This window comes from Apodemus sylvaticus, chromosome 20 (genome assembly GCF_947179515.1).
Source record: "Apodemus sylvaticus chromosome 20, mApoSyl1.1, whole genome shotgun sequence".
NCBI lineage: Eukaryota > Metazoa > Chordata > Mammalia > Rodentia > Muridae > Apodemus > Apodemus sylvaticus.
Window position 1 is genome coordinate 19747198 of NC_067491.1, and position 27607 is coordinate 19774804.

General features: G+C 35.4%; 1 protein-coding gene across 1 annotated transcript in view; it reads left to right on the forward strand.

Annotated features, from left to right (window-relative positions):
* Trhde (thyrotropin releasing hormone degrading enzyme) overlaps window positions 1-27607 on the forward strand; it is a 401117-nt gene that overhangs the window by 314470 nt on the left and 59040 nt on the right. The window contains exons 11-12 of the mRNA XM_052165723.1: window positions 8083-8216; window positions 8329-8384. Of these exons, the coding sequence (XP_052021683.1) occupies window positions 8083-8216; window positions 8329-8384 (190 nt within the window). The remainder of the gene's footprint in view (window positions 1-8082; window positions 8217-8328; window positions 8385-27607) is intronic.

Here is a 27607-nt window from a genome sequence, read left to right on the forward strand (position 1 = left end):
ATAACAATAAAATAAAAGTTCAGTGGGGAAAGATTAACTTTTGTATCCCTTCTTCCATATTATTTTGTCTAATTAGGTTGAAAATACAATCAAGTAATGACAAAGACAATTACTAAAAACATTAAAAGTAATGTTTTATTCCTATCACCATAAGTTAAGATAAATTACACATTTAATTATGATAGTCAGTCAATGTTTTGGAATTTCATTATCAGAGATGTGCATTTCATTTTTACAATAGTAAGGTATGTCACTGGTATGTAATATTCATAAATTTCATCTAGTTTTTCACATGTTATTGACAATTCATTTCAAGGACACATTGGATGAATCATAGCTAAATGCAGATTATTATATCTAAAAGTAGTATGTATAGCTGTTTTTATATTTTGACAGCAGGTTGAAATATTTTTATTATTACTATGAAAATACAAACAATCCAAACATTTATGAATATAATAACTTATGTGCTAATTGGGTATTTGTGAATGGTGAAGGATGGAAGAAAAAAATACAACACTGAAGATAATTTAATCTCAAATATTAAAAATGGCATAATGCATGGCTTTTTTCCAAAGTGATTTACTTATGACCCGCAGGCACTAAAAATAAGTACTATCTCTTATTCACATTTTACAAATGTGGCGATCAAGTCTTGATGAATGCTTGCCCAATGTGCAAATTGTCTAGATAAGAAAAAGGCTTCTGTGTTGAGCTTGCCTTTCTATTCTTCAATTCTTGGACTCTCTCTCTCTCTCTCTCTCTCTCTCTCTCTCTCACTCACACACACACACACATACACACATACATAGAGACACAGTTTGTAACTTTACAACTTGACTTCCTGGCATAATTGCTCGGAATTGCTGTCTCTTGCCTGGAAAAGTATGCCATTACCAATTTATTATCTCAGTCTCTCCACTTGTCCTAATCTCCAGTGGCTCATCCCACCTAGGCCCTGCCAAACATCCTTGACCACCCACCTATAGCAGAGACCACAGGCCCCAACTTCCCTCAAAGATCTCACAGGGTTGCAGCATTCTTCTTCTTCCAAAGCATCTCAGAAAGCTCATCTCTCCTTCCCTGAACCTGCCTTTTCCTCTGGGACCCGGATTCCCCACCTGTACTTGTTGCCCAACAATTAGTCCCTGGCCTTCTTTACCAACAAGTCAATAACAAACTGGAGAACAAGACCTTAGTATCAGAACCTCTCTCTACACAACACAGTGTTTTTGGAATTTTGCATATGACTGTTTATGGGTTTCAAGAGATATATTATTTCATTGGGTTTTTATAACAGTCCAGGGTAAAAGATAAATATATGCTATAATCTCTGAGCTGGTTTGTCATGTATCATCACATATGTTATCTTAGTTGACATTTCCACTTATTTTATTTTTAATTATCATGTTCCACAAGTAGCACATTTGCCTAGAAATACTTAACTGTCATTTCATTTTCATTCCCACAGTTATTTAAAATGTGTTATAAAATACTAACTTGTCCATACATTGACATAGTATGAGTCTTATGTCATTTCTGACATAAATATAATTTTCAATTATGAGGCCTAGGAACATTCAAAATATAACTTCCATACTTTTTACTATAGAACTCATCAAATACCATACCTCATTAGGCCATCAGAAAAGATCTTTTTAAAATTCATTGTCTGCTATTAGTTAATTTGCAGAACATTTTGGGAATGTAATTAACTAATACTGCAACGACATTTTAAAATCTATTATAAAATCTTTCTTGGAATTGTTTTTCAAAGATCTCATTTGTAATAGGCCCATACAAATATTCATGAATAGTAATATCTTCAGGATTTGGGTATAAGTTTAGTCGGGAGTAGGGTGGGGATATTCTCTTGAAGACTGGGGTGGTGAGGAGGAATGGGATGAAGAATTGCCAGAAGGCAGACCTGGGAGGGGAATAATGACTAGATTTTAAAAGAAGAGGAAAGATAATTTAAAAAAATATATCTTACAACTTAAACAAGTAAATAAAATGTACATCTCTCATGCAAATAACAGCACACTTGAAAGGTCTAGAACAAAAAAAAAATTACAACCTAAAAGATTAGTTGCCAAGAAAAAATGAAATGTGGCACTGAAATCAAGAATATAGAAACAAAAAACCCAATATGAATAATCAATAAAACAAAGAATTGATTCTGTGAGAAATTCACGGAGATTGACAAACCCTTGTCCAAGTTAATTAATGGTATACAGAAAATATCTAAATTAACAAAATGAAAGATGAAAAGGAGACATAGTAGAACATTCCAAGGAAGTCCAGAGAAACATAAAAATACTAAAAATCTGTTGTCCAGCAAATTAGAAAATCAAAAGTAAATGGATGATTATCTCAGTACATACAGTCTACTAATGTTAAATCAATGTCAGATAAATAGTTTAAATAGACCTATGAATCCTAATGATATAGAAGCAGTGATTAAAAATCTTTGAGGAAAAAAATAAGCCCAGGACCAGATAGATGGTTTTAGTACAGAATTTTATCAGAGCTTTAAAGAACAGTTAATGCTAGTACTCTTCAAATTATTCCAGAAATTAGAAACAAAAGGAACATTGTACAAGTTAGAAGACCACAAAAATATGCCTAAACCACATAGAGACCAAAGTGAATTACATATTAATTTCTCTTGTGAACACAGATGCAACAATTCTCAATAAAATACTTACGAGCTGAATCCAAGGATACATCTAAAACATCATCTGCCATGATGATGTAGACTTCATCCCAGAGATGCAGGGATAGTTAAATGTACATGGATAGGTAAATGTAACCCATCATATAAACAGTCTGGAATACAAAAACCACATGATCATCTCATTAGACTGAGAAAAGCCTTTGACAAAATACAGCACCTTTATTAATAAAAGTTCTGGAGAAACTAGGGGTATATGCAGTGCCTTAGTTAGATTTTTCCATTGCTGTGAAGAAACACCATGACCAAGGCAACTCATTATAAAGGAAAACATTTAATTGGGGCTGGCTTACTTGTTCTCAGGTTCAGACCATTATCATCATGGTAGGAAGCATGGCAGGTATGGTGCTGTAGGAGCCAAGAGTTTTACATCTTGATCTGAAGGCTGCTAGGAGAAGACTGGCTTCTAGGAAGCTAGAAGGAATGACTCAAAGCCCAACTCCACAGTGACACACTTCCTCCAACAAGGCCAAACCTCCTAATAGTGCCACTCCTTTGGACAAGCATACTCAAACCACCACATTTCCCGCTCTGGTTACCATGGGCTTGTTCAACATAAGTCTATGGGGGGTCATACCTAGCCATAGCATTATGTCAAATACATTTAGTCCAACTTGAACAATCTCATAGTTTATAACAGTCTCAATAGTGTTAAAAGTCCAAAGTCTCTTCTGAAAAAGCAGATCACATGCCTCCAACATCACAAGATATACATTGCCATTCTGAAATATGTCAGAGTGAGGAAATATGGGACCAAAGAAAGACCAAAAAACCAACTGGGCAAACTCCAAACTCTGCAACTCTATGCATGATATAAAAGCTCTCTTCAGATCTATCTCCTTTCATCATTGTTGACTGCAGCGAACTTCTTTCTCCAGGGCTGTTTCTACTCCTTTAGCAGCTTTCATCAGCAGGTAACCCACAGCTTTGATATCTCTAGCATTTTGGGATATCCAAGGGAATGTAAATTTATACCTTCTTGGTACAATGTCTGGGAGCCACACATGATCCTCTCCGAAGGGCTTGGGTCATTTCTCAAGTTCTTCCCTCGGTAGCACTCCAGGCTCTGGTTGACTCCACTCTGCTGCTGCTGCTACTGTTAGTGATCATCCTATGACACTGGCCCCTCCAAGTCTCCAGAGTCTTCTGCTACAACTAGGCTTAACCAGAAGACTCTCATAGGCTCTCTTTATGGCGCCAAGCCTCAACTTCTTTGCATGACCCCTTCAGTGCTGAGCAGTCAACTGCAACTGAGGCTGCACCTTCATCAGTGGTGAAGACATGCCATGGCTTCTCACAGTGCCAAACCTCAAGTGTTCTTCATGACCTCTTCATGCCTTCAAAACCAACACCACCTGAGTGAGTCTTATACATTACCAAGTACACCTGCAGCAGGAGGTGCAACCTTGGCTATCTCTGGAACACAGCTTCTCTGTGCCCTCAGAAAATCAGTTCCTAAAAGATTTCACCTTACTGATACTGGTCTCATCCTAATCACAACAAACTTGTTAGCTCCAGCTAGCCGTTGCCCATTGTCTCAGTAGTCCCTTCTAGACTCTAAAGCCAGAGCCATATGGCTGAAACTGCTGAGTTCTGTTGTTTGTTGGGACTGGAACATGCTCTCATTCTTCTATTTCACCATCACCAACTTTCTGTTTTCCAACTTCTTCACTGTCTAAGCTTGGCTGTCCTGGAACTTGCTTAGGAAACTAACCTTGAACTCAAAGATTTGCATGCCTCTCTCTCCTGAGGTCTAGGACTAAAGGCATATATACCACTATACTTGGACCTAAGTTTTCCTCTACTTGTAACTTTATTCTGTACCAGGCTGGCCTTGAACTCAGAGATGTGGGATCCTTGGTCTCCTTCAATTAAAAGTGCCACTATTCCTGGGCCTAAGCTGTACACGGTTCTATTCTTCAAGATGCAGTTCAAAAGTGTGTCCCATCAATTTCTGTATTGTAGTTCATTCCAGGTTAATAGTCCAAATGAAAACAATAACCAAGTAATAATAACACATAACATGATAAAAGTATTCCTTGTTCAACAGCAAATGCAAAAACAATGAGGCTAGCTGGGCGGGATATTGTCCCAAAGTTACCACTCCCTTAATCTGTTTATCTCCTTGAACAGAGGATTTAGCTCCTTTGCACTTCCTGGTGCCCTTGTACTCTTTGAACCATACATTTTGTATTCCCCCCCTTTTTTTTCTTGGTATGCTTCACTAAAAACACTTTCATGAGAATAAACCCACTGCACAGTGTCTAAAATGGGTTGTTTTGAGATTTTTTTTCAATGCAATTAATTTGACTCTACACCTGAGCTTCAGGCAGACACTTCAGACAAGGGCAAAAGGCAGCCACATTCTTCACCAAAATATCACAAGAACAGTCTCTTAGTCACATACAAAAATTGTTCTCCTCTGAAACCTTTAGAGCCAGGTTTCCACAGTTCAAATCATCCTCAGTAACAAAGCCTTCCCTCTAACTACTTGGATAGCCCATTAAGCACCACTTAAAGGATCCCATTGTTTTCCAAAGTCAAAGTTTCAAATTCCACATTCTTCCAAACAAAAGCCAGGCCAGGCATATCACAGCAATGCCCTAGTCTCTTGTCCCAACTTCTGCCTTAGTTAGGGTTCCCATTGCTGTGAAGAGACATCATGACCAAGGCAACTCTTATGAAGGGCAACATTTAATTGGGGCTGACTTACTGGTTCTGAGTTTCAGTTCATCATCACCATGATGGGAAGCATAGCAGTGTCCAGGTAGGAATGGTGCTATAGGAACTGAGAGTTCTACATCTTATTCTGAGGGCTGCTGGGAGAAGAATGGCTTCCAGACAGCTAGAAGGAAGGACTCAGCCCAACCTGAGTGACAAACTTCCTTCATCAAGGCCATACCCTGGGCCAAGCATATTCAAACCACCACAAGGGGTATACCTCTACATGTCAATATAAATAACTTATGGCCAAGTTCATAATCAACTTCAAATTCATATTTAACTGAATTCAAAGTTTCACTATTTTTTTAAACTATTAAATGGATACCATTGCAGAAAACTAGCACCAATAGATGAAGATTTGTGGAGTCTGGTCCCAATGCATACATCTAGAAAACACCCTCCCCCGCCCCCGACACATACACACCTAAGGCTCAGAAAATAGTGTGGATGATAGGTAGCAAAAGTATAAGAGCCAGAACACAGGGAGTTTGCTATAAGATTGTGTTTCCTGGGAATACAGGAGCTCTTCACAGACTGTGTCACTGGCATGACTCTCCATGCATGAGCTGCACAAGGACAACAACAGACATGCTATTGTGGATGGGAAAAAGCCCATGAGGATGCAGCCTTACACAAAGAATCACAAGCAACTACAAAATGCAGAGAGCCGAGGATTTTGTCTTCTCTAGGGAAGAGCACACTAATTGGATAATTGATAATAAATTTATCTGCCCTGAGTTCATACATACAAGCGATATTACACAGAATGAGCAGGTTATGGATTTAGGAATATCATTAAGAATATAATGTACATTTCCATGTATGTGTGTAATGGCATTTAGTGTAAAAGAGGCCATGCATTTTAAAGAGAGCAAGGAGGGGTATATGAGTGAGATTAGGAAAGGAAATGGATGGGGAAATGATGTAATTTTACACAATAATCTCAAAAACTGAAAGAAATAATTTTTAAAAGTTTTGAATATTTGAAGGCAATCAGGATTACATAGGAAAAACATTATCTTCAACACTTAAGATTTAATTTTCCCAGTCCAGACATGATTATTTAAAGCCTCTTTTTATTACGTTACTTTATCTTGTCAAAAATATCTTCTACATTCATCAGAAGAAACATTCTGATGAAATTGGGGAAATGCATAAATTCATGGGTATAAGAATAAGCATTTGGAAGGCAGTTTGACAACATCTCATTTAGCAAAACTACACTAGGTTTTCCTTAGACCTTGTGACCACAGCAGACTTAGAGTATAAATATGGGATTAAGTATAAATTTGACTTCAATTATATTTTGCTATATGAATGATTTTTGAAAAATTCTATCCTGTAATATACATTGGGTTAATTAGTCTGCACAGTACAACCTTTCCCTGTGTACTCTTTACTTAAGAGTAATTTATACATTCCTCCCTTAAAGGATTATAAGCATGCTTCATTTCTGCTAATGTGTTTGCAAAATCGTGATAAAATATTTATGGGTTTTAGTCATAGAAATAAAAACATACCAGTATGTTTTGTTTTCTAGTATTTTTTTCGTTTGCAGCCCAAGTTGTGTCTGTGTGTGAGTGCAAATTTTAGTGCAGCTCCACTGTGCATATTCCATCGAGAATGAGTCATGAAGTTCACCAGTTTGCCTTGTGAAAGCCATGATTGGTGACTGTGCACACGTGAAAGAAGTTCTATGCCACATTTGAAAAAAGTTAAATATTAAGTATGTATGAAGTTATAACCCATTTCCTGGCCTTTGTTAATTGAAGCACTTCATGAACACAAGTTCAGATTTTTTCCATTATGAAGTAAGCACTCATCCGGGCAGTGGTGGCGCACACCTTTAATCCCAGCACCTGGGAGGCAGAGGCAGGTGGGTTTCTGAGTTCAAGGCCATCCTGGTCTACAGAATGAGTTGTTCCAGGACAGCCAGGGCTTCACATAGAAACCCTGTCTCAAATAAATAAATAAAGAAAAGAAAAGAAAAGAAAAGAAAAGAAAAGAAAAGAAAAGAAAAGAAAAGAAAGAAAGAAAGAAAGAAAGAATAAAGAAGCACTCTCTATGTGGAGCTGTTGTAATCTTGAGCAAATCAGGTTCTCTTGCTCTATCATTGCTGATGGTTTTGCAAAGTCTGCTAGTTATTTGCACTCCTAGGAAAAACATGAGAAAAAGCCAGATACAAGAATGACTTTCAAATAAATAAGCACTATTATTTTTATCGCTTTCTTTCTGGGTAAAGCTAATAGGATATATGTCTGAAGACTTCTTTTGTTCTAGCTGCAAATACACACATAAAATCTAATTAAAAGCCACGTGAATAGTGGGATAATTCTAGCTGACATTTATTTCAAGTATAGAAACCGGGTATAGAATAAAGAGTTGTGTCAAAAACAAAATTGCTAATTATGAAAAACTCACTAATTGATGTAATAATCAGTAACAAAATAAATACTTTCTTTTCAATTAAAAAAATGAGATTAATTAAAGAGTGGGTTTCAATTACATTTTAGGGTGACATATTCTTCTAATTATTAGTAGTGCTGTTTCTGGTATTTAAAAGACTTTATTCCTATTTAGCTCTAAAAATTAAAACTCTACTTACTGTCAAATGCTACTTGCAGAACATCACAGAATAACGCACTTAGACAAAGGAAGCTGGATCCTTGGAAACATCAATCAAACTGGATACTTTAGAGTCAACTATGACCTAAGGAACTGGAGACTGCTGATCGATCAGTTAATCAGGAACCATGAGGTACATCCTTGATCTGCTTATCAGTTGTCTGTTTTGCAGGGTGAACACCTGTCGTTTGAATGATCAGAATTACCACCCTCATCCTTTCTTTTTTTCCTAACTGGACTCACAGGTACTTTCTGTCAGTAACCGTGCAGCCTTGATTGATGACGCCTTTAGCCTGGCCAGGTATGTTTTACCTGTTTGAGATCTCCACAATAAAATCCACGACTGTAAGATTGTCACATTAACTTAAATTCTACACTATATATTCATACTTACAAATAATTCTCTTTTTATATTTTTGTATCTGAATTATATTCAGTGGCCCAAACTCTAAGTCAATAATAGCCATAGGATATTTCCAAGACAGCAGAAGCTTTATCAACTTCACTGCAAGTTTAGTTAAAAACTTTGGAAATTCTTGTAATCTCTTCTTTAATGAACTTTACGCCATGGTCATTGCCACCATATCTAACTTTTGAAAGAAAATGTCTTTAAGAGATAGCAATATTATTCTTCACAAGTACCAGGGTAATTTTAACTTTGAAGTTGTATTTGAACACTATTCATTTGTGAAAAGTTTATGCTAAGAGACAGAAAACAAATATTCCACAGCATATCAGTCATGTTCTGAAAGAGTTGATTGCATTAATTATTAGGTGACTTTCATAATTAGATTTATTATGTTCATTTTTTTTCTTTTTGTTGTTCAAGAGAGGGTTTTTCTGTGTAGCTCTGGCTGTCCTTGAACTTGATGTGTTGACCAGGCTGTCCCAAGCTCACAGAGATTTATCTGCCTCTGCTTCCTGAGTGCTGGGATTAAAGACATGCCCCACTGAGATTTTTCTGTACTTTATCATAGTTTACTAAAATTTTCCCAATCTCTGGTTTGTTTATTAATTATTTATGTTTGCCCACATGTGACCACAAAGCTTATATTAATAATAGGGATCTCTTGAGACCTGAAACTGCTTTTACAGTTTATGTGCCAAATCAAATTTCAGTTCTTTACATATGTTAGAAACACTCCTTTCCCTGTAGCATTTCAACCCATCAAATGATGAGCTTACATGTAGGACACTTGATGATCATTTTGATTGAAGCACAACTGAACCATCAAGAAAATTAACAGAATGTTGTGGCTGTTGGCTGGACGTGGTGTGTGTGTGTATGTGTGTGTGTGTGTGTGTATGTGTGTGTTTGTAAACAGGCAATGTCCAAAAGAGAGTTCACACGACAAATTCGAGGTACTGTTCTATTGACATAAAGGACTAAAAAGCAACCTACTCTGACTTTCCCCCTCATTATTACCACAAAGCATCACGGGGTCATGACTATTTTCCTTTCTTATTTGGTTCACCATGAGGTGGCCCATCATGCAGCAGACGGGACCCTATTACTCAATGAGAACATCCAAGAATGGTTGATCCTCAGGATCTACAGTGGAGGAAGGAAACTGAAGTGGGAAATTGTCCTCTGACACCCACATGATTGCCATGGTACATGTGCAGCTTTACTCATGCATATACCTCATGAATTAGACACTAATAATAATAATAATAATAATAATAAATTTAAAAAGTACTAATTAAACTAAGCCCTTGAGCAAAGGTGAGGGCTCTTCCATGATGCTATACCATCTTATTATGGGAAAACTTAGAAGCAATAGAGATAGACAAAGGTCTGTAGAGATGGTGATATGTCAAGATAAAGGTTAAGATACAGCTTTGGCTCTGCAGAAAATAATGAAGATCTGAAAGAAAATATGTGGTATAAAAATTATTTTACATTCAAGATCGGAGAGTTTACTAAATCATAAACAGAGTTTGCTTATGGTAACTGTGATACTTCACTGAGATAGAATCAGAAAGAGAAAAAATCTTGAACACAAAGAACAGAGGGTTAGGAACAACAGCAACAACAGCAAAAACCTGTGGTGCTTGCAATTAATTATTACATATGCAATAAATGTAAACATCTTCCTACTCAGCATAAAATATGGAAATCTCTCCTTTTAACAGTAGAGTTGCCTCAGATGTATGCTTCTACATACATCTGAATCTAGGGATGTCCATGTCTTATGTAAAGTGACATACATACTACTTATATATAACCTAGGCACAGCATTAAATGGGCTCTAAATTCTTAGTTACTTACTATCTAATAAAATACAAACACTATTCAGACAGTTGTGTCTGGAATAGTGACCAGGAAAGTGTATTTCTGAAGACCTTAAAATTTTGAAATATATAATTATTATTATTTCTGTAAAAGATGAAACATTCCTAAAATATCATTGAATTCATATTTGCAATCAGTACTTCATGAAATCTTTCATTAGAAGAGTGAAAGTAAATAAGTAGAGAAGATGATTTATTCCTGCAAATGTGCTCTCTATACTCAGACCTAAATATTGCTTCTATTTAAGTATTCAAATAAATATTTTATATTTTAAAATTCTGTCTATATAAGTTTCCTTCAAACACAATGGTAAATCAGGTAGTCCTTGGCCTCTTTGAGGAGGATTACAGTGAGTTTTTGAAGTTTGCTTGGAAAACACAGTGAGCTCCAGGCTAACCTGAGATACAGAGTAGCCCTGTCTTCCAAAATAAGAACAGCAGAAAAACAAAACAAAAGACACGTACTTGTACATTCTAATGTAAATAATTTTGAACAACAAAGAGAAAATGCTAAGATGTAGTAATTTCACCTCACCTACCACCTACTGTTGCTTTATCATCCTCAGAGGTACAATTCGGAATATTTGGCATACATTATACCAGACATTTTCCCTTTCTACACCTTTATGTTGTTAAATTTTAAAACCATGAAGGAGATTTAGTCTATCCCCTGAGTCATTCATGAAAATAAATTCTGGGAGCTTTCAATAGTTTTTGAATTGTTATGTTGCAGGCTCTGGTGAGTATGCTGGACTAATTTTCTATTGTGCTTATTTGGAATTTTATAGAGTTGATTCATATAAGTGGAACTTATAAGTGGAACATATCTTTGGGAAAAATGTCAAGAAATATATCACAGTCTTTCTCAGCAAAATTCAACTGTCAACCCTTTGTAAAGTCTAATTTCCTCAAACTCCCCATTACAACAAATGTGTGATTACTTAAAAACTGACAACCTGCTAGCTCAAACTTATTTATAAATTATTATTTCACTGCATAAAACATTGTGCTTTTTGTTTCTTACACATATACTATCTGAATCTTCCATTATGTGAATTTTACTTAGTAAAAGAAAGAAATTGCAAATATTATGAATCAAGCGAAAGTATTTTTGTATTACTTTGTATAAATTTTGAGTATTATTCCTTTCAGTAGCATCTGTTTGTGAAATTTACTCCATCATTGTACTAAATTTTTGTACTTTACAGTATTTTATCATTAAAGGTCCTTTCATTTATACATAAAGTAAAATATTCTGATTTTCTATATATTACATTTTTTTCATTATCTTCCCATTTACTTTTTCCTTAATCAGTTTACATGTGTTGGATGAAAAGGCACTAGTTTTTCTCTAAAATTGCTTAACTTTTTTACTAATTGTTCCATCCTCATTTACTTAAAAATATTTTCTTTTTTCCTGTTTGAAATATCTTCATCTTCATAAAAATGGTTATAGTAGTAAATCAGTTTGATTTTGGTTACATTGTCACTATGATCTTTAATTTATTGATACCACATTGTTTTCATTAGTTTAGATTTATAATTGCTCATGAAAAAAATCTTTTTTTCTTCAATAGCTTACATTTTAAATAGATTTGGAATCATTTGATAAATTCCGTAAGGTCCAGCAGCAGATATACATTGGTTTATAAATGATTTGAGATTTATTATGTAAACTTTCCACAGGTGGTGTATTCTTTAATGCTCTTTGTGCCGGTCCCCAGGTGAAGCCCTATGCGTCTAGCATTGTGGATTTTGGCAACAGTGTCTTCTTTCTTTCTTTTTAATTAAAGGCTCATACCGCAGAAAATATTACACAATTTCTATACTCAAACATACCAATTTCATTTCCTTTTTTAATAGAACTTCTTGCAAAGTGCTTCTTGTTAGCTCCTTCCCATCTTCTGCCTGACTCGCTTGTTCTCTGGTTAAGATTTCTCTTGTAACACAGGTGTTGCTCATGTCTTCATTTAATGCAGTAAATAGTAGATCTCAAAGAACTAAAACCACTCTGGGAACCAACAGGATGAAATGGCTTTTCCTACTTTGATAGATGCGTGTTTACATATGGTGTGCTGCCCTTTCTTAATGGAATGGGAAAAGGACAGGCTTAGAAACCTTTGCTGGAAACACTCAATCTGGCTCAACTTTATTTTATGATCTTCTGACTCAGCTTTGGAGATGACAGGAAACCCTCCTCAGGCACACAGGGAGTTAAAAAGCCTAACCAAGGACCCTGAATCCCTCTGAATCCCTCTGCTATCCACTGCCTTGTCTTGCACAAGTTTGTCTTTGGCATAAACTCTTCAAAGATATGCTTAAAATGTGAGAGGGTATTTATCTGTCTGTTTGTGTATTTAGAGACAGAATTACTCTGTGTAACAGCTCTCGCGGAACTCATTTTATAGACAGTGCTAACTATGAACTTACAGATATCTACCTGTCTCTGCCTCCCAAGGACTGGAAGGAAAGATGTTTAAGACCATACCTGGGTAGGGTTATTAATAATGACCAGCTACATGTAATTTATTGTAAAGATTTGCCACTGAGAGAATGGATGTTCCCTAGCTCTTTCAGTAGACTCTTTTGAGGAAAGCATTCATCTAAGATTATACTGTTAGTAATTTTCTACTTAGCCACTGTGTGTGTGCAAAAGAATAAAAAAAATTATAAATCCTAAAAGTGATAAAATTGTTGACTGCCAAACAAGGTTTATAGTTGGCTATATGCTTCTCGTCTACTTCACTGAATACAAGTTACTGAAATTACTTTACCAGTATTCCCCCAGCCTTCTTCCCTGTGGAGACTTTTTCATACTGTGATCAGTGAGTCCAAGTGAATCTTTTCTTTTCCTGAGCCATGTGGTCATCCCCAAAAGAGCATGTCTTTCACATCCCCAGGATCGCCACTCTAATTATCTATTTGTCATCTGCAGTTGCAAATGCACATCTTGAGACACAGGAGAGATTCGCCTTGAAGTCTGCTTGTTTCAGACCTTTCTTGCATGCAATTATTTAAAAATCTATATCCAAAGGGTCTCTAAATCAGGCTTCGTCTTGGCAACACTTCACCACAAATAAATGTTAAAAATAGTCTGAAAGCATTTCCAGGACATCTTACTGTAACAAGCTGGGAATCTTCCACTTTCTTTCCATTATAACCCAGTAAAAACTTAGACCGTATTTCTGGATATTTCCAGCAACTCTCCTCTATTCCTCCTTGGTTAGCTCAAGGTTAGAGAATGGGTTAACATATTCCTTTGAGCTGTCTGTACAAACTTGTTGAGGGTGGAGTCACAGATGTTATCCTTGGGATAAGGACTTATGAGATGGATTGTATATGGCACTACCGAGACAGAGCCATCTCCACAGGTATAAAGGGTGGGAGGCATAGTGGCTCTTGAGGATGATATCTTCTCACAGATTTTTATATCACGCTGCATTAAATCAGAAGCAAACTTGTAACCTTCCCACGCCAAATTTGTGTTTCAGCTCTGTAGGAGAGAATGTTTTAATATTAATGTCTAATGCCTGCAAGTGTTGAGTAGAAAGCAGAAGAGGTTTTGACATCACCTCTAGATTTTATTCATTTTCATAGCAAACAGCTTGTTCTCCTAAGTTAAAAACAACTGGGTAGATGTCTGGTAGGTCACATTATTTTTTCATTTAAGCATACTTTTGTGATAATCAGCAGTCTGGGTTTCCAAACTGCACTACGATTATATTTGAATAAGTCTGTGTATTTGTGTTCTTCAGTAGCTCACGAATTAAAAGTTATATTATGATTTGTATCACGTGCTTTCTCTAGTTATTCCCAGTGGAGTTGTACTTCTTGGATTTACATGACACAAACTCTCAATCTCACAAATTCCTTAAGTGTTTTGAAACCTAAACCCAGTAGTTCATAGGTTTCATAGAATCTTTTGGATTTTTTTTTTTAATGTTCTAGATGCCATTAGGGAGTTCTTTTTTTATTAGATATTTGCTTTATTAACATTTCAAATGTTAACCCCTTTCCATGTTACCCCACTGAAAACCTCCTATCCCACCCCTCCTCTGTCTGTTTACCCCCCTCAATTTCCTGACACGCATTCCCCTATTCTGGGAATCGAGCCTTCACAGGACCAATGACCTCTCCTCTCATTGATGTCTGAAATGGTCACCTTCTGCTACATATGTAGTTGGAGCCATGGGTCCCTCCATATGTACTCTTTTGTTGGTGGTTTAGTCCCTGGGAGTTCTGGGGGTACTGGTTGGTACATATTATTATTCCTCCTACAGAGTTGCAAACCTCTTTAGCTCCTTAGGTCCTTTCTTTAACTGCTCCATTGGGGACCCTATTCTCATTCTATTGGTCGACTATGGGACATGGGTGTTTTGATTCACTTTCCAATAAGGATCAAAGTATCCACATTTTGGTCTTCCTTCATCTTGAGCTTCATGTGGTCTGTGAGTTGTATCTTGGGTATTCTGAGCTTTTGGGCTAATATCCGCTTCTCAGCGACTGCATACCATATGTGTTCTTTTGTGATTGGGTTACCTCACTCAGGATGATAGTTTCTAGCTCCATCCATTTCATGATTGAGCCTAAGATTTTCATGAATTCATTGTTTTTAATAGCTGAGTAAATGTATCACATTTTCTGGAAATTCTCAAGAATTTGAAATACATATCTTTTCTTACATGATTTATTCAGGTATATCTGCCCCAAATGATATTTATACCACATTTATTTGAATAAATTTGTAAGATGATATCTTAAAAATGAATTTTAATAGGAAAGAAAGGTAAGTTTTGTCTAGCCAAGCTTCTTAAGATGAGAATTTCTAATAAGGTCTTTTTGTAGTTTTTTAAGAGTATAATGTAAGCACATTATTTTTTTCTTTCCATTTCCTCTCTTCAAACACTTCCATATGTGCCTATTTGCCCTCTTTCAAATTAATATGTTTCCAGGACTAACCACTTGATATTGGATAACCAATCAGTGGCCTCTTTGCTGAGGAAGGTTATTTCACCTGTTGTCAGCATTCTTTAATTGCCTGGAGTTTTGGTGGAGGGTTGAGGCCTCCTTAGCTTTCCTCCATCCACTTTAGCATGTCTTCTGGGGTCCACCTGATTCAGGTAATGGTTAGGCTTCATGGGTGTAACTTCTGACATCCCTAGATGACACGATCTCAGGGGAAACTTCCTGTTCCTGGCACCTACACTACTTCTGCATTCTCTTACGCAATGATCCCTGAACCTCACATGCAGGAATTGTGCTGGTACTGTGCTCCACAACTCTGCATTTTGTTTGGTTGTGGTTTCCTAAAAATGATCTCTGTTGCAAAGAGAAGTTTCTTCATGAGAGGTGAGAACTTCCACTTACCTGTGGGTGTAGGGACTACAATTTGCAAACGTAGCTAGGGGTTCTGGTTTTTTAATAAAGCGGTAGTTGTAGGTTCTCCTTGCATGACTTCACTAGCCCTGAGTATCTGGCTAGGCTTCCGATGCCAGGCACTGTTGAATGGGTCTGGAGTCCAATTAGAGAGCAGTTGGTTACTGTCAATGTATCCATGCCAGTATTACACTCTTGGGATTATTGTGTTATGGTGGTTGTTATTGTTCATAGGTATCATATATAGGTAGGGCTGTCAGTTGCTTCCTTCAGTTGGAAGCTTTCATGATGTTTTTGGTATCATGAAATCTAGTCTTCAGGGAGGAGGTTTTCAGTTCAATTCCAGCTCAGGGTCCCCTGGATGCCATACCTGAAGAACATGCATGGTGTCCTCAGCAATAGGGTCTCACCTTCTAACTCTCATACTTTTGACAGAATTTGTCAGTTTATTCTAGCTCTGTGGGTCTCTATTAGAAACGGATTGCACTGGCATTCATGGCTCAATAGGGACACCTTAATGGCAAATCTTGACGTCTTTTGGTATCCATCTAGGGACAGCTGCTCAGTTTAGTTAGCTTCCTTGGTGGTGCTATGGAGGCACAGGGCATGACGTCATGTGATCTTCACTTTCATCTTGCTGCATCCTTCTCACTTTCATTACTATGAATTCATATATTATAAAGTTATGCATATCTTCAAAAATTAACCCAAAAAGTCACCTTGCTTTGCAGATTTGCCAGAGATCATGATTGTTTGGCTATTAAAATTGGACTAGTATACCAAATAATCTGTGCTTACTCCTTTCAATCCCATTTGAAAAAAAAATAAATTAAGATGATCATATGAAGTGTTTGAGCTTGGTTTTTTTTTTTTACATCTCTATTAAAAGTTAAGACTGTTTACTTGTTTAGAGCTTGTTGTTTACTTGGTTAGAACTATAGTATTCTATTTTTTCCATATTAAATACACACTTTTATTAATCTATGCTCTCTAGAATTTCTCTGTGGCCTGTCTTTTTTCTTTTGTCATATATTTTGAACACTCACCCATGTCTTTTAATTCGATTTCTCTTCCTAATTAGTAAGAACCTTGGCTATCAAGATAGACAAAATTGGAATTCTCACTCTATGAATTACTGACAGTTTGATTAGCAGTTTTTATGAGGATTAAGGTAGATCACATATGTACTGGCCTAGTATAACTAATTAGCATACCTTAAAAAGGCTATTTCTGTTCTGTGCCCTCCTGTAGCCTGCATGCCAGAATAAGATCATGCACTACTTTCATTTGTAGCAATTCATCTTGCTTTTCACACATTCATTGATTTTATTCTGCATGTACATTTCCCCCTGGGCTGTCCCAAACACTTAAGAGCATCTTGGGCATATACCCAGAGGATTCCCCAGCATGCAATAAGGACACATGCTCCACTATGTTCATAGCAGCCTTATTTATAATAGCCAGAAGCTGGAAAGAACCCAGATGTCCCTCAATGGAGGAATGGATACAGAAAATCTGGTATATTTACACAATGGAATACTACTCAGCAATTACAAGCAATGAATTCATAAATTTTTTAGGCAAATGGATGGAACTGGAAAATATCATCCTAAGCGAGCTAACACAATCACAAAAGAATACACATGGAATGCAATCATTGATAAGTGGATATTAATTAGGCCTGAAGCTCTGAATACTGAAAACACAATTAGCATATCAAATGATTACCATGAAGAAGGAAGAAGCGGGCCCTGATCCTGGAAAGGCTTGATCCAGCATAGTAGGGGAGTACCAGGACAGAGAAAAGGGAAGGGGAAAGATAGGAGAATGGATGGAGAGAAGAGGATTTATGGGACATATGGGGAGGGGGACTGGGAAATGGGAAGGCTTGTAGAATGTAAACAAAGAATATAGAAAATAAATTTAAAAAAATTAAAAGAAAAAAAAGAGCATCCTGGCACTGACTTGGGGAGGAAATGGAAACAGCAGAGCATAGTTGTTTCTCCTTCAGCCGAAAAGTTTGAAAGCTGTGTATGTTCAGGATACTACTAAGCCGTTCCAAACCAGGAGAATCTTGTTTCCCTGAGAAGGAAAAAATGAACATGTTTAGGAGGACATCATCTATGCAAAAATTAAATAGGTTCTTTTTGGCATTTGGCTTTGTAATGCCAGTTTTTACTTCCTTATTACATTTTTTTAAATTAAAAATTATTTTTCATACAATGTAATTTAATTTTGCATTTCTTCTCCCCCAAGTCAAACTCCTTACCCACATAGCTAACTCTATTTTTCTCTGTCTCTTTATTTTTCTATATTTCCTCTCTCTCAAATTATACATATATATATATATATATATATATATATATATATGTTTTGAAAAGTAGCAACAGTAAGGTCCTCTTTAAAAACCCATGACTGCAAGAGCCATGGGTTATTTATTTATAGTACCAGACATTAATTGCCTACTCAAAGCAAATTTGAGTCCCACTTGACACCTATTATCCCCACACAGCAGACACTTGGTCAGCAGTGCTCATTGCTTTTCTATTCACAATAGCTAGGGAATAGAAACAACAAAATCTTCTTATTTGATAAATGAATAATGAAAATGTGCTACATATACACTATGGAATACAATTTGGCTATTCAAAATCCCATATCACAAAATTTGAAGGTGAATGAATGGAAATAGAAAACATTATGGTAATGTAGGTAAACCAGATTCAGAGAGACAAATGCCATATGTTCTCAATTATTTGTGAATCCTACCTCTGAATCTTTCTATAAGAGTATATAACATGGAAGGACTGCAGAAACCAGAAAATTGGAAAGGGCCCATAAGCTAGCAGAGCTCTAGAGAGCGAAATATATAGTGCATATGTATTTATAATTGTTATATTTTCTTGATGATCATCTGTTCCCTTTATTAAGAGGCAATGATCCTCTTTACTTACAATAATTTGTTTGGTTTGCTTATTTACATGACATAATATTACCTGAGTTATGGTTTTATTTCCATGGAGACACACCACAATCAAGGCAATTTTTATACAGGAAACATTTTATTGGGATGGACTACAGTTTCAGCTGTCCATTCTCATCATGGTAGAAAGCAGGGAAGCGTGCAGACAAACAGTGCTGGAGGAGTTGGGAGTTCTATATCTTGATCAGAAGGCAACCAAGAGATACTCTATTCAGGAGGCAGTCAGGAGGAAGATCTCTTTTATACTGGGCAGGAACTGAGCACCAGAAGCCCTCAAAGCCCACCTATAGAGTGGCACACTTCCTCCAACAAGCCACACCTATTCTAACAGTGCCACACCTCCTAATAGTGACACTCTCCACGAGCTAAGCATATTCAAGTCACTGCAAATGCCTACAACAAATTGTCACAGCTTCCATATGCTTGGCGTATTGACTTGCATTTTTTTTTTCCTTCTCAGTAGTCATTGCCAGAGAAATTTTTTTCTAGAGGCAACAGATCTGGGCTTTTAACCCAATCAAATAGTTTGCATCTTTTTAGTCATTCGTTGAGGCTCTATTTGCATTGAAGGCTATTTTTAGAAGAGTTTGCTAATTCCTACAGGTTGGCTGATTATATTTTCTGCTTGGTTGGATTATCATTGGTTCTTTCCTTTTTCCCTATTAGCCTTAGAGATTCAGTAGCTTACTCTGTTGGACTTGATGGATCATTGCTTATCTCCCCTTGTTTTTGTATTTTCCATGAAATTTATTCTTTCATTTGCTCTCATGATTAAGACTCTTTTCTCCTTACTTTTCTGCCCATAGTAGTCCTATAGTGCCAACTTGATGGTCATAAATTGCCTTAGTTCAAGCTTATCTTGAAATGCTTTCAATTCTCCATCAAACTTTCAAATGTTATTGATATGGGATTTAAATTAGGTGACCAGTTACTGATATGAGTTCTGTTTTATACAATATTCAGATGTTCACAGACACCTTTTGTGTAATTATCTTCCTTAGGCGGCATGCCAAACTGCCAAAAATAACATCAAACACTTTTTATAGTCTTCCTCCAGAACTCATCAGATCAAATTACCATCAGCTGGATTTTTTGCATAATGTATAAATGCATTTATAATAAAGATGATGAAAAAATAAATGAATTGCATAATTTTCAAGAAAATATGAAAAGTTGATAACTGGAATGGAGGGAAGAAGAAAAAAAATTAGTTCCACAGATTTGTGGGAATAAAAGTACAAACCTTTGCTTATGGGCCAAATCTAAAATCCCTGGGAGATGTTTTGAAATCTATCATGCTCTTCTTTAATTACATACAATTTGAGTTCTTCTGTGTGAAATATTTCAGAAGTCCTCATACGTGAAAAAAAGTACCAGGGAAGTGGCCTTCCGTGGTTTGGATGTAAGAAAACATCAGATTAGTAAAACCTAAAATGACTAGGACAAACCATTTAATAAAATGTAAAGTTCTAAGATCAGTTAAACTAGAATATAGGAACTTGTGCCAGGATCTTTGGAATCAGAACATAGATGAAATCACTAGATGATGGACAGGAGATGCATACATGTGTCCCTAAGGTAAGAATGTGCAATTCATTGAGCTATCATACACATTTAATGCTAAGATGAAATGACTATATTTGACCTCCAAAGATTATTTTATCATTTTTAAAAGCTGGAGGATGATAACTTAATATTTCATTGAAATAAATCCAATTTCCTTGCTATAAGGTAGATACTGAGAACAAAGAATTATTTCTTTGAATTATATAAATCATATGTAACAATATAAAATTCAAGTGCTGTGCATTCTCAAATATTCACTTACTTCAACAGTTCATCATATTGAATGTGAGATAGAGAGAATATATATTTTTTCTCTGTTTGCTCGATTTCTTATCACTTTAAGAAAGCATAGAAACACATGAAACAACCTCCCAGTATTTATTTACTTGGCTTGTAAATGCTATCATCATTTGACATCCATTTTTTCACTGTAGGTAAACTGATCTATTTCTAAAGTAAGTACACGATGGTAAATCAAATGGTCCTGTCCTTACCCTGTACAGGTAAGTGACTTGAGCGCATCATTACCTAAAGGGAATCAGTGAGATGCATGAGGAGCACTTCTTGGTGGCCTTATGGTTTGAGGGGCTTATTTTAATTCTGGTGCTCATTAGTAAGAATAAATCAGAAATGGCAAATTCTGTCATACAAAATAAGTAAGCAACACTTTTCTGATCTACGATAGCTTTGTACACCTACCAAAACACATAGGCCTTCAAATGTAAAGATATAAAAAGCAGAAATAGGCCAAATGACCAATTAAAAATGACATTCACTCAGAAAATATCAAATAGGCACATACTCTGTGTACTGGTATGGACACTGGAATAAGTAACAATAAGTTAAAGTAGTCAATATCCAGTTTTGATGGGAGAGTGGTTAAGCATATTTATTGAGAAAATAAGTACAGAACAAATGGTGATATTTGAAAAGAAAAAGCGGAGTGCAAGAAGACTAAAGACTACATATGGACTTGTAGCTTATTGTACATATGAAGAAGAAAGTCTTCATTTACAAGAGGATATTTCACAAGCTATCCCAAAAGAAGACTAAGAGGCTATCTAAATGCAGAATTCCAGATAGAGGATGGATGTGTGCAAAGGTCCTAAGGTAGGCTACTCTGCTTGACTTAGGGAAAACACGATAATTATATTAGCTCTAATGGCATGACTCTGAGGGGTGAAGAAAGCAGATGATTAGGATAAATAAAAGGGATGTGACCAGGAAAGGTTTCAAACACTGTTAAGACAAGTGTTGCTCTAATGTGGAGTGAAAAATTATTCAACAGAAATCTAACAAGAACACACTCCTTTTTCTCAAAAGCTGACCTGGCAATGGTTAGGGAATTCTGGGGAAGCACCCATAGAAATAGTGACCCCTTTCTCAGAAGGCACTCATAGCTCATAGTTCATCAGGGCAGGGCTGGCACCATGAGCTCTTTCTCTATTCATGATGCACTAATCACAGGCTTTACCTTGTAACAGTAGAGGCCACCTTCCCTGATGTGAGATCAATTTGCTGTGACTTATGTCATGTCCAGAAAATAGATTCCTCAGTGCTGTTTACTATCTTCTGCTTCTTATATTTTTTTTTCTGTTCTCTCTTCTGACATGTACCTTGAGTCTTAGCCAGGGTGGTTGGTATAAATGTCCTCTATAGGGAAAACATTCAACTGTCCTTCGCAACAATCGTGACTTTCTGTATTCACCACCATTCCCTGAAAATACTAGTTTCTCTAAATCATCAAGGATGGAGCGTCTAACTCAGTTCTGACTTGCTCATTCTGTCTTGTGAAACTAATGTCTGTGTTGCTTCAAAAATAAGATCTTATCATCTAGGCATGTTTGGCATAGAAGAGGCGTGGCAAGAGCTTGTATTGCTTTGAGAGTCTCTGTAGGGCTTTTCTGAACAGCATATAAGGAAACGATGCTGCTATTCTGAAACCCCAGGTTAATTAAATTGAAACGCTAATTTTTGCACTTTAACATAATAATTATAATATAATATTAATTATAACCATAATATCTCTTTTAATTTCATCTCTTTTTATTTTCTTTCTCAGATCTTTCACATGTTCTCCTCTTGTTCTAGCTCACATTCATAGCTTTTCATTCTTGTAATTGTTGTTACTTGGTAAGAGCACTCTTTGGAGGTTAGAAAGATGACTTAATGGTCAAGGGCGCCTGTTCTTCCAGATGAACTGGGTTTGATTCTCAGAACATAGCCATATATAACTCCAGTTCCAGGGATCTGCTGTCTGTTTCTGACTTTCATAGGTACAAGACACGCAAATGGTGCACATACATACATGCAAGCAAAACAATCATAAATATAATACAACAAAAATTAAAATTTTAAAGATAAATTGTGTACAATAAAATCAATAGATTTATACATATTTGTATATATGTATATTATATAACAGATATATACATAATTGTCTCCAGAGATGAAATATACTTCCTTTACCCTAAATGTTTTTTTTTTTTTACTACTAATTTCAATGTTCTTCCTTCCTTCTAGCCTTAGGCAACAAGTACATTCAATTGCTTTTACTTATTTTGCCTTTCTCCACATGATTTTTATGAAAAATTTCATTGCACTTATAATAAATAGATTAATGCTTGACTTCTACATTCTACCAATTTGGGAAATTTACCCAAATTGCTTCCTTATGAATAAGTCATTCATTTGATGGATTACTTTTCTTACCTCTTCAATATATTATGACTTATTGCATTTTCACTATTTGGTGCACATTGGACTGCTTCCATTTTATAATATAACAAATAATGATACTATGAAGATTTGTACTTGTGTTTGAAATGAATATATGTTTTCTTTCAGTAACTACCTAAAGAATTGCCTGGATTATATGATAAATGTGACCATAGTGTCTTATAAATGGTTGAACCATTTTGCGTTCCAGAGATCAAACTCATCAATTCTGATTTTTTTCTGTCCTTGCCAACACTTGGTTTTGTCCATTTTTCCTATAGCTATTATTTCATTATATATCAAATACATATTACTATGACTGATTCGATTACCATTCTTTGATGATCAATGATATTAAGACTTAATGTATACAATTTGAGGTTTATCTTTTTTTTCTAAAGAAAGTGATTTACTTTAATCTTTGTCAGCATTTATAATTTATATTATGATACATTTGAGGCATAAAATTCCTTTAAATTCCCTGGAGCATGCTCATTTGTGAGACATATCCTTTGAAAACTTTTCTCCTAGTTTGAAAGTGTATTGTTTTACTTTTCTGCTCTTTCATTGCTGAACTTGTTTAAGGTTGATGATGTCATGCTTACATTTTCCTTTCTGGTCTCTGCTTGTTATGTCCAACTGAAGTTATCTATACCAAACCCAGAACTTCAGATCTTTCTCTTCTACTTCTTCTCCAGAAGTTTACTCATATTAATGTTCCTGGGAAAGACTATGAGGCTCATTTGTTTTTCTATAGGGCAAAAGTAAGGGCTCTTTCTTTCATGTAGATTTTCTTCCTGTAATTTCCAGGAAGGAAACTTTCCTTTTCCATTGACTTTCCACAGCAACTTTGTAAAAATCAATGGATCATATAAATTGTGAATCTATTTTTGACTCTATAAACTGCTGTGTTGAATGCATCTATCATTATGCCAATACCATAGCATCTTAAAGTCTTTTAGGATTTTGGTGGAGATTGCTTTGAGACTGTAAATCAATTTGGAAAAAATATTGTCATTTTACTAACGTCCATGCCCGTGGCACATCACATTGCTTGGTTAAGTGTTTTAACTTTTGTTTCCTTTTACTATTCTTAGACCTTTAATGTAAAGTCTTGCACATGACTTCCACTTTTATATTTTTAACAATGAGATAACTTTTTATGTATGCGATGCCATTTAAATTACTTATGTGGTGCTGAGAATGGAAGCCAGGACTTTGCACATGCTAGGGAAGTATATGGTCATTGAGATGCATCCCCACCTTCCCTTTGTTCTGCTTCCCCCCCCCTTTTTTTTTATAAGCAGCTTCACAGTGTAGACTGGTCCTGAGCTCACATTTCTTCTGTCTGTATCTCCAGAGTTTTGGGATTACAAATATTTATACATTGGCTTAGTATTTACTCATAAATAAATAACTAGTGTGTAACTTTTGGCAAAATATATACAGAGCTATACACAAACTATCACATTTTATAAATAAAGTGATTTGGGGAAATATCTATGCCTGTTAATTTTTATATTTTGAATACATGTACACAGTAGAGGTAGACATAAGTGCTTACAGTCGGACTCTTATGTTCTGCAGACCTGAAATGTTTGATGTGCTGGTAGTGTAATGTGGGCTCCTATCTATTACATAGAGATAGTTTTTGCAGCATTGCTAAATTTGAAACCTCTTTCTTTTATAATCTTTAGGGTGTTAAGTTCTCAATATCACCTCAAACAAATAATTTTATTTATATCTTCCTAACAATAGGTATTTTATTTCCCTCTCTTCTCTATTGAACCAAATAAGTACTCTAAGGCAAAATTCTAAATTTATGACATTTAACTGTATTTGAGATCCTGAGTCAAAAATACTGAGCTTGCATCTATTGCAAATGACATTAATTTTATTTGGACACTCATTACCATCTTAGGAAAATTCCTTTCGATTTTTCCATTTGCTGAAAGAGTATAACCCTAAATAGACGCTGATGATTATCAAATCATTTTCATGTATCTCTCAAAATAGTAATGCCTTTTTCCTTTATTTAAACTTTATTTACTCATCTTTGGATTTAAAGCCAACCCTGCATTCCTGTTAGAATGACACAGTAAACATGAGAGTCTGGGAAACATGGTTATAGTCCCAGAGTTTAAAGTGGAGAGTCTGTAGAGTGATGAGCTACACAAAGTAAAACTTAAAAAAATTAAATATAAAATAAAATAAAAATAAAACAATAAGTACTGTTGAATTTGATTTATTAATATTTTATAGTTTCCAAGTAGATTCTTTAGGAACACTGTATATTTTTTAATTTCACATTTTTCAAATTTTTTGTTGAGTTTAAAATGGAGCCTCTTAAGATTAAATGCTCCCTTGAGTTTACAAATGATTTGTGTAGTACTGGTGCCATATCTTCCTTAAGTATTTGCTAGCTTTTCCAATGAACCCCTTCAAAACTAAAATGTCCTACATGGCAAGTCTTTGAGGAAAGAATTTTGTTTTGGCTATATACACATAGCTATTTATGTTTTATTTTTCTACTTAGAGTTTTTCTGGTAAGTCATTCAGTTTGCTCTGTTACATTTATTGAGAATATTTTTTCATAAAATATATTCTGATTATGATTTCCCCTCCCTTACCGCTTTCCCTATCCGCTCCACCTCCCCTCCTATCTAACTCCATACCTTCTCTCTCTCTCTCTCTAAAACAAACAGGCAAAATGATGATAATGATGATTTAAAAATGAAAAGAAGGACAAGACAAACATATGTGCCTCCCCCCCCCATACCATACAAAATCAGAAACCGTAACATGAAAGCTAAATAATTTTAAGGTAAAAATTTCTCAGACAAAGCCGCAAAAATTTCCCAGACAAAGACAAAGTCTTATAGACTTGAGCTTTCTGTAAGACAACAAATATGGATCTATTTTCATATTCCTACAGACAGACAGACAGACCAGCATCATTGATTGAAGATGATTTCCTATTTTTCCCATCATATAATTTTGGCTTCTTTGTGAAGATCAAGTGTCCCTAAGTGTGTGAGTTCATTTCTGTGTTTTCAGTTCTATTCCATTGATAGTATTCTATCAATGACATTAATTTTATTTGGACACTCATTACCATCTTAAGAAAATTCCTTTCGATTTTCCTCTCTATTATTGATATAGTATATTCAATTGTAAAGTCTGTTTTGCTCCATATTAATATAGTCACTACTGTCTTGTTATTCTTAACCTTTGCATTACACCTCACTTACTTATGTTTACTTTGAATATTTCACTGTCTTTATACAAACATTTCCTCTTTTTGCAGATAATTTATACTTTACATCTTTTTACTCTGATGATGTCCACTTTTTAGTTAGTATAGCCCTTTAACATTTAGTGTGATTAAATATTCAGATACATTTAGCTTTACAATTTTCGTTAACATTTTGCGATTTTTATTGATGTTATGTCCACTTCAGTTTTCTTCCTAATTTCTTCCCTATACTTATTACACATATCTTATTACTACAGAACTTCACCACATGCGTGTTATAAGAAGAGCGAATCAGAGAAAACACATTTTACAAAAGGGATGCCCCTTTCTTCCCTTTGCCTTTTGCGGTTACCTTACTCTTCAGTGTACATGGAATTCAGCTTGGGTTTTGGTTTCCAGGACAGAAAGGCTGCAGGGTTTTTCTCCTGTGTCTTTCTTCTAACTATGCCAGTTCTTAGGCTGCAGAAAGTGCACTTAACTCCAATGTGAAATACAACACCATTTCCTTTCATAGCTATCATTATCATAATCAGAATAAAGATATCATTGATGAAATTAAACCTCTCAGATAACAGGTGTAAGAGCAGACACAAAGGAGTATGATCTTTGAAGTCACTTAGGGTTTTTTGAAATTCAGCTCATATTTTATAATTCATTGAAGATCATAAAGTAATTTTTATCCCTTCTAAAATTTAGTAACATGTTTATGAATATAAATAAAAGCATTTCTGTGCTCAGTTTTTATTATTTTAATCTTTTCTAAGGCACATACTAGAATTTTGATTATAAAACTTATCAATGTGAATCTGTTTCCAACTTTTGAAATAAATTGTCAGATGGTTCTTTAAAATGAGTACATTTTACGCCAGAATATGTCTTTTCTAGAATAACTAATCTTTAGAACTGAAGCAATTCATTTCATTTTATGTATTATTTTAGACAAAAAGCTTAAGAAGTATTTATTTAAATGTTACTTAATTAACAATTTTTTTAAATTATTTTTTAGCTTGGAAAAAGAATTGGCAGGTCATTCAATCTGAAATTAGATACAAATGTTTATCTTGACTGCAACAAAAATCATGTCCTGAAACAAATTAATGTCTGTCATCCTCACGTTAGCTATCAACAAATAGTAATAAAATGGCATTTGCAAGAGCTTTTTCTTTTGAGTATTAAACAAAATGGGGAAATTGAAGCCTTTAGTATGGGCTCAGGACCAATGCACACCTAATATTTCTTGTTGTTGTATGACAGTCATCACAGACCAGGTTCTCAATTACTAAAGAAATATAGGACACTGAGCTGATAGTTCAGGTCTGGAAAACACTGA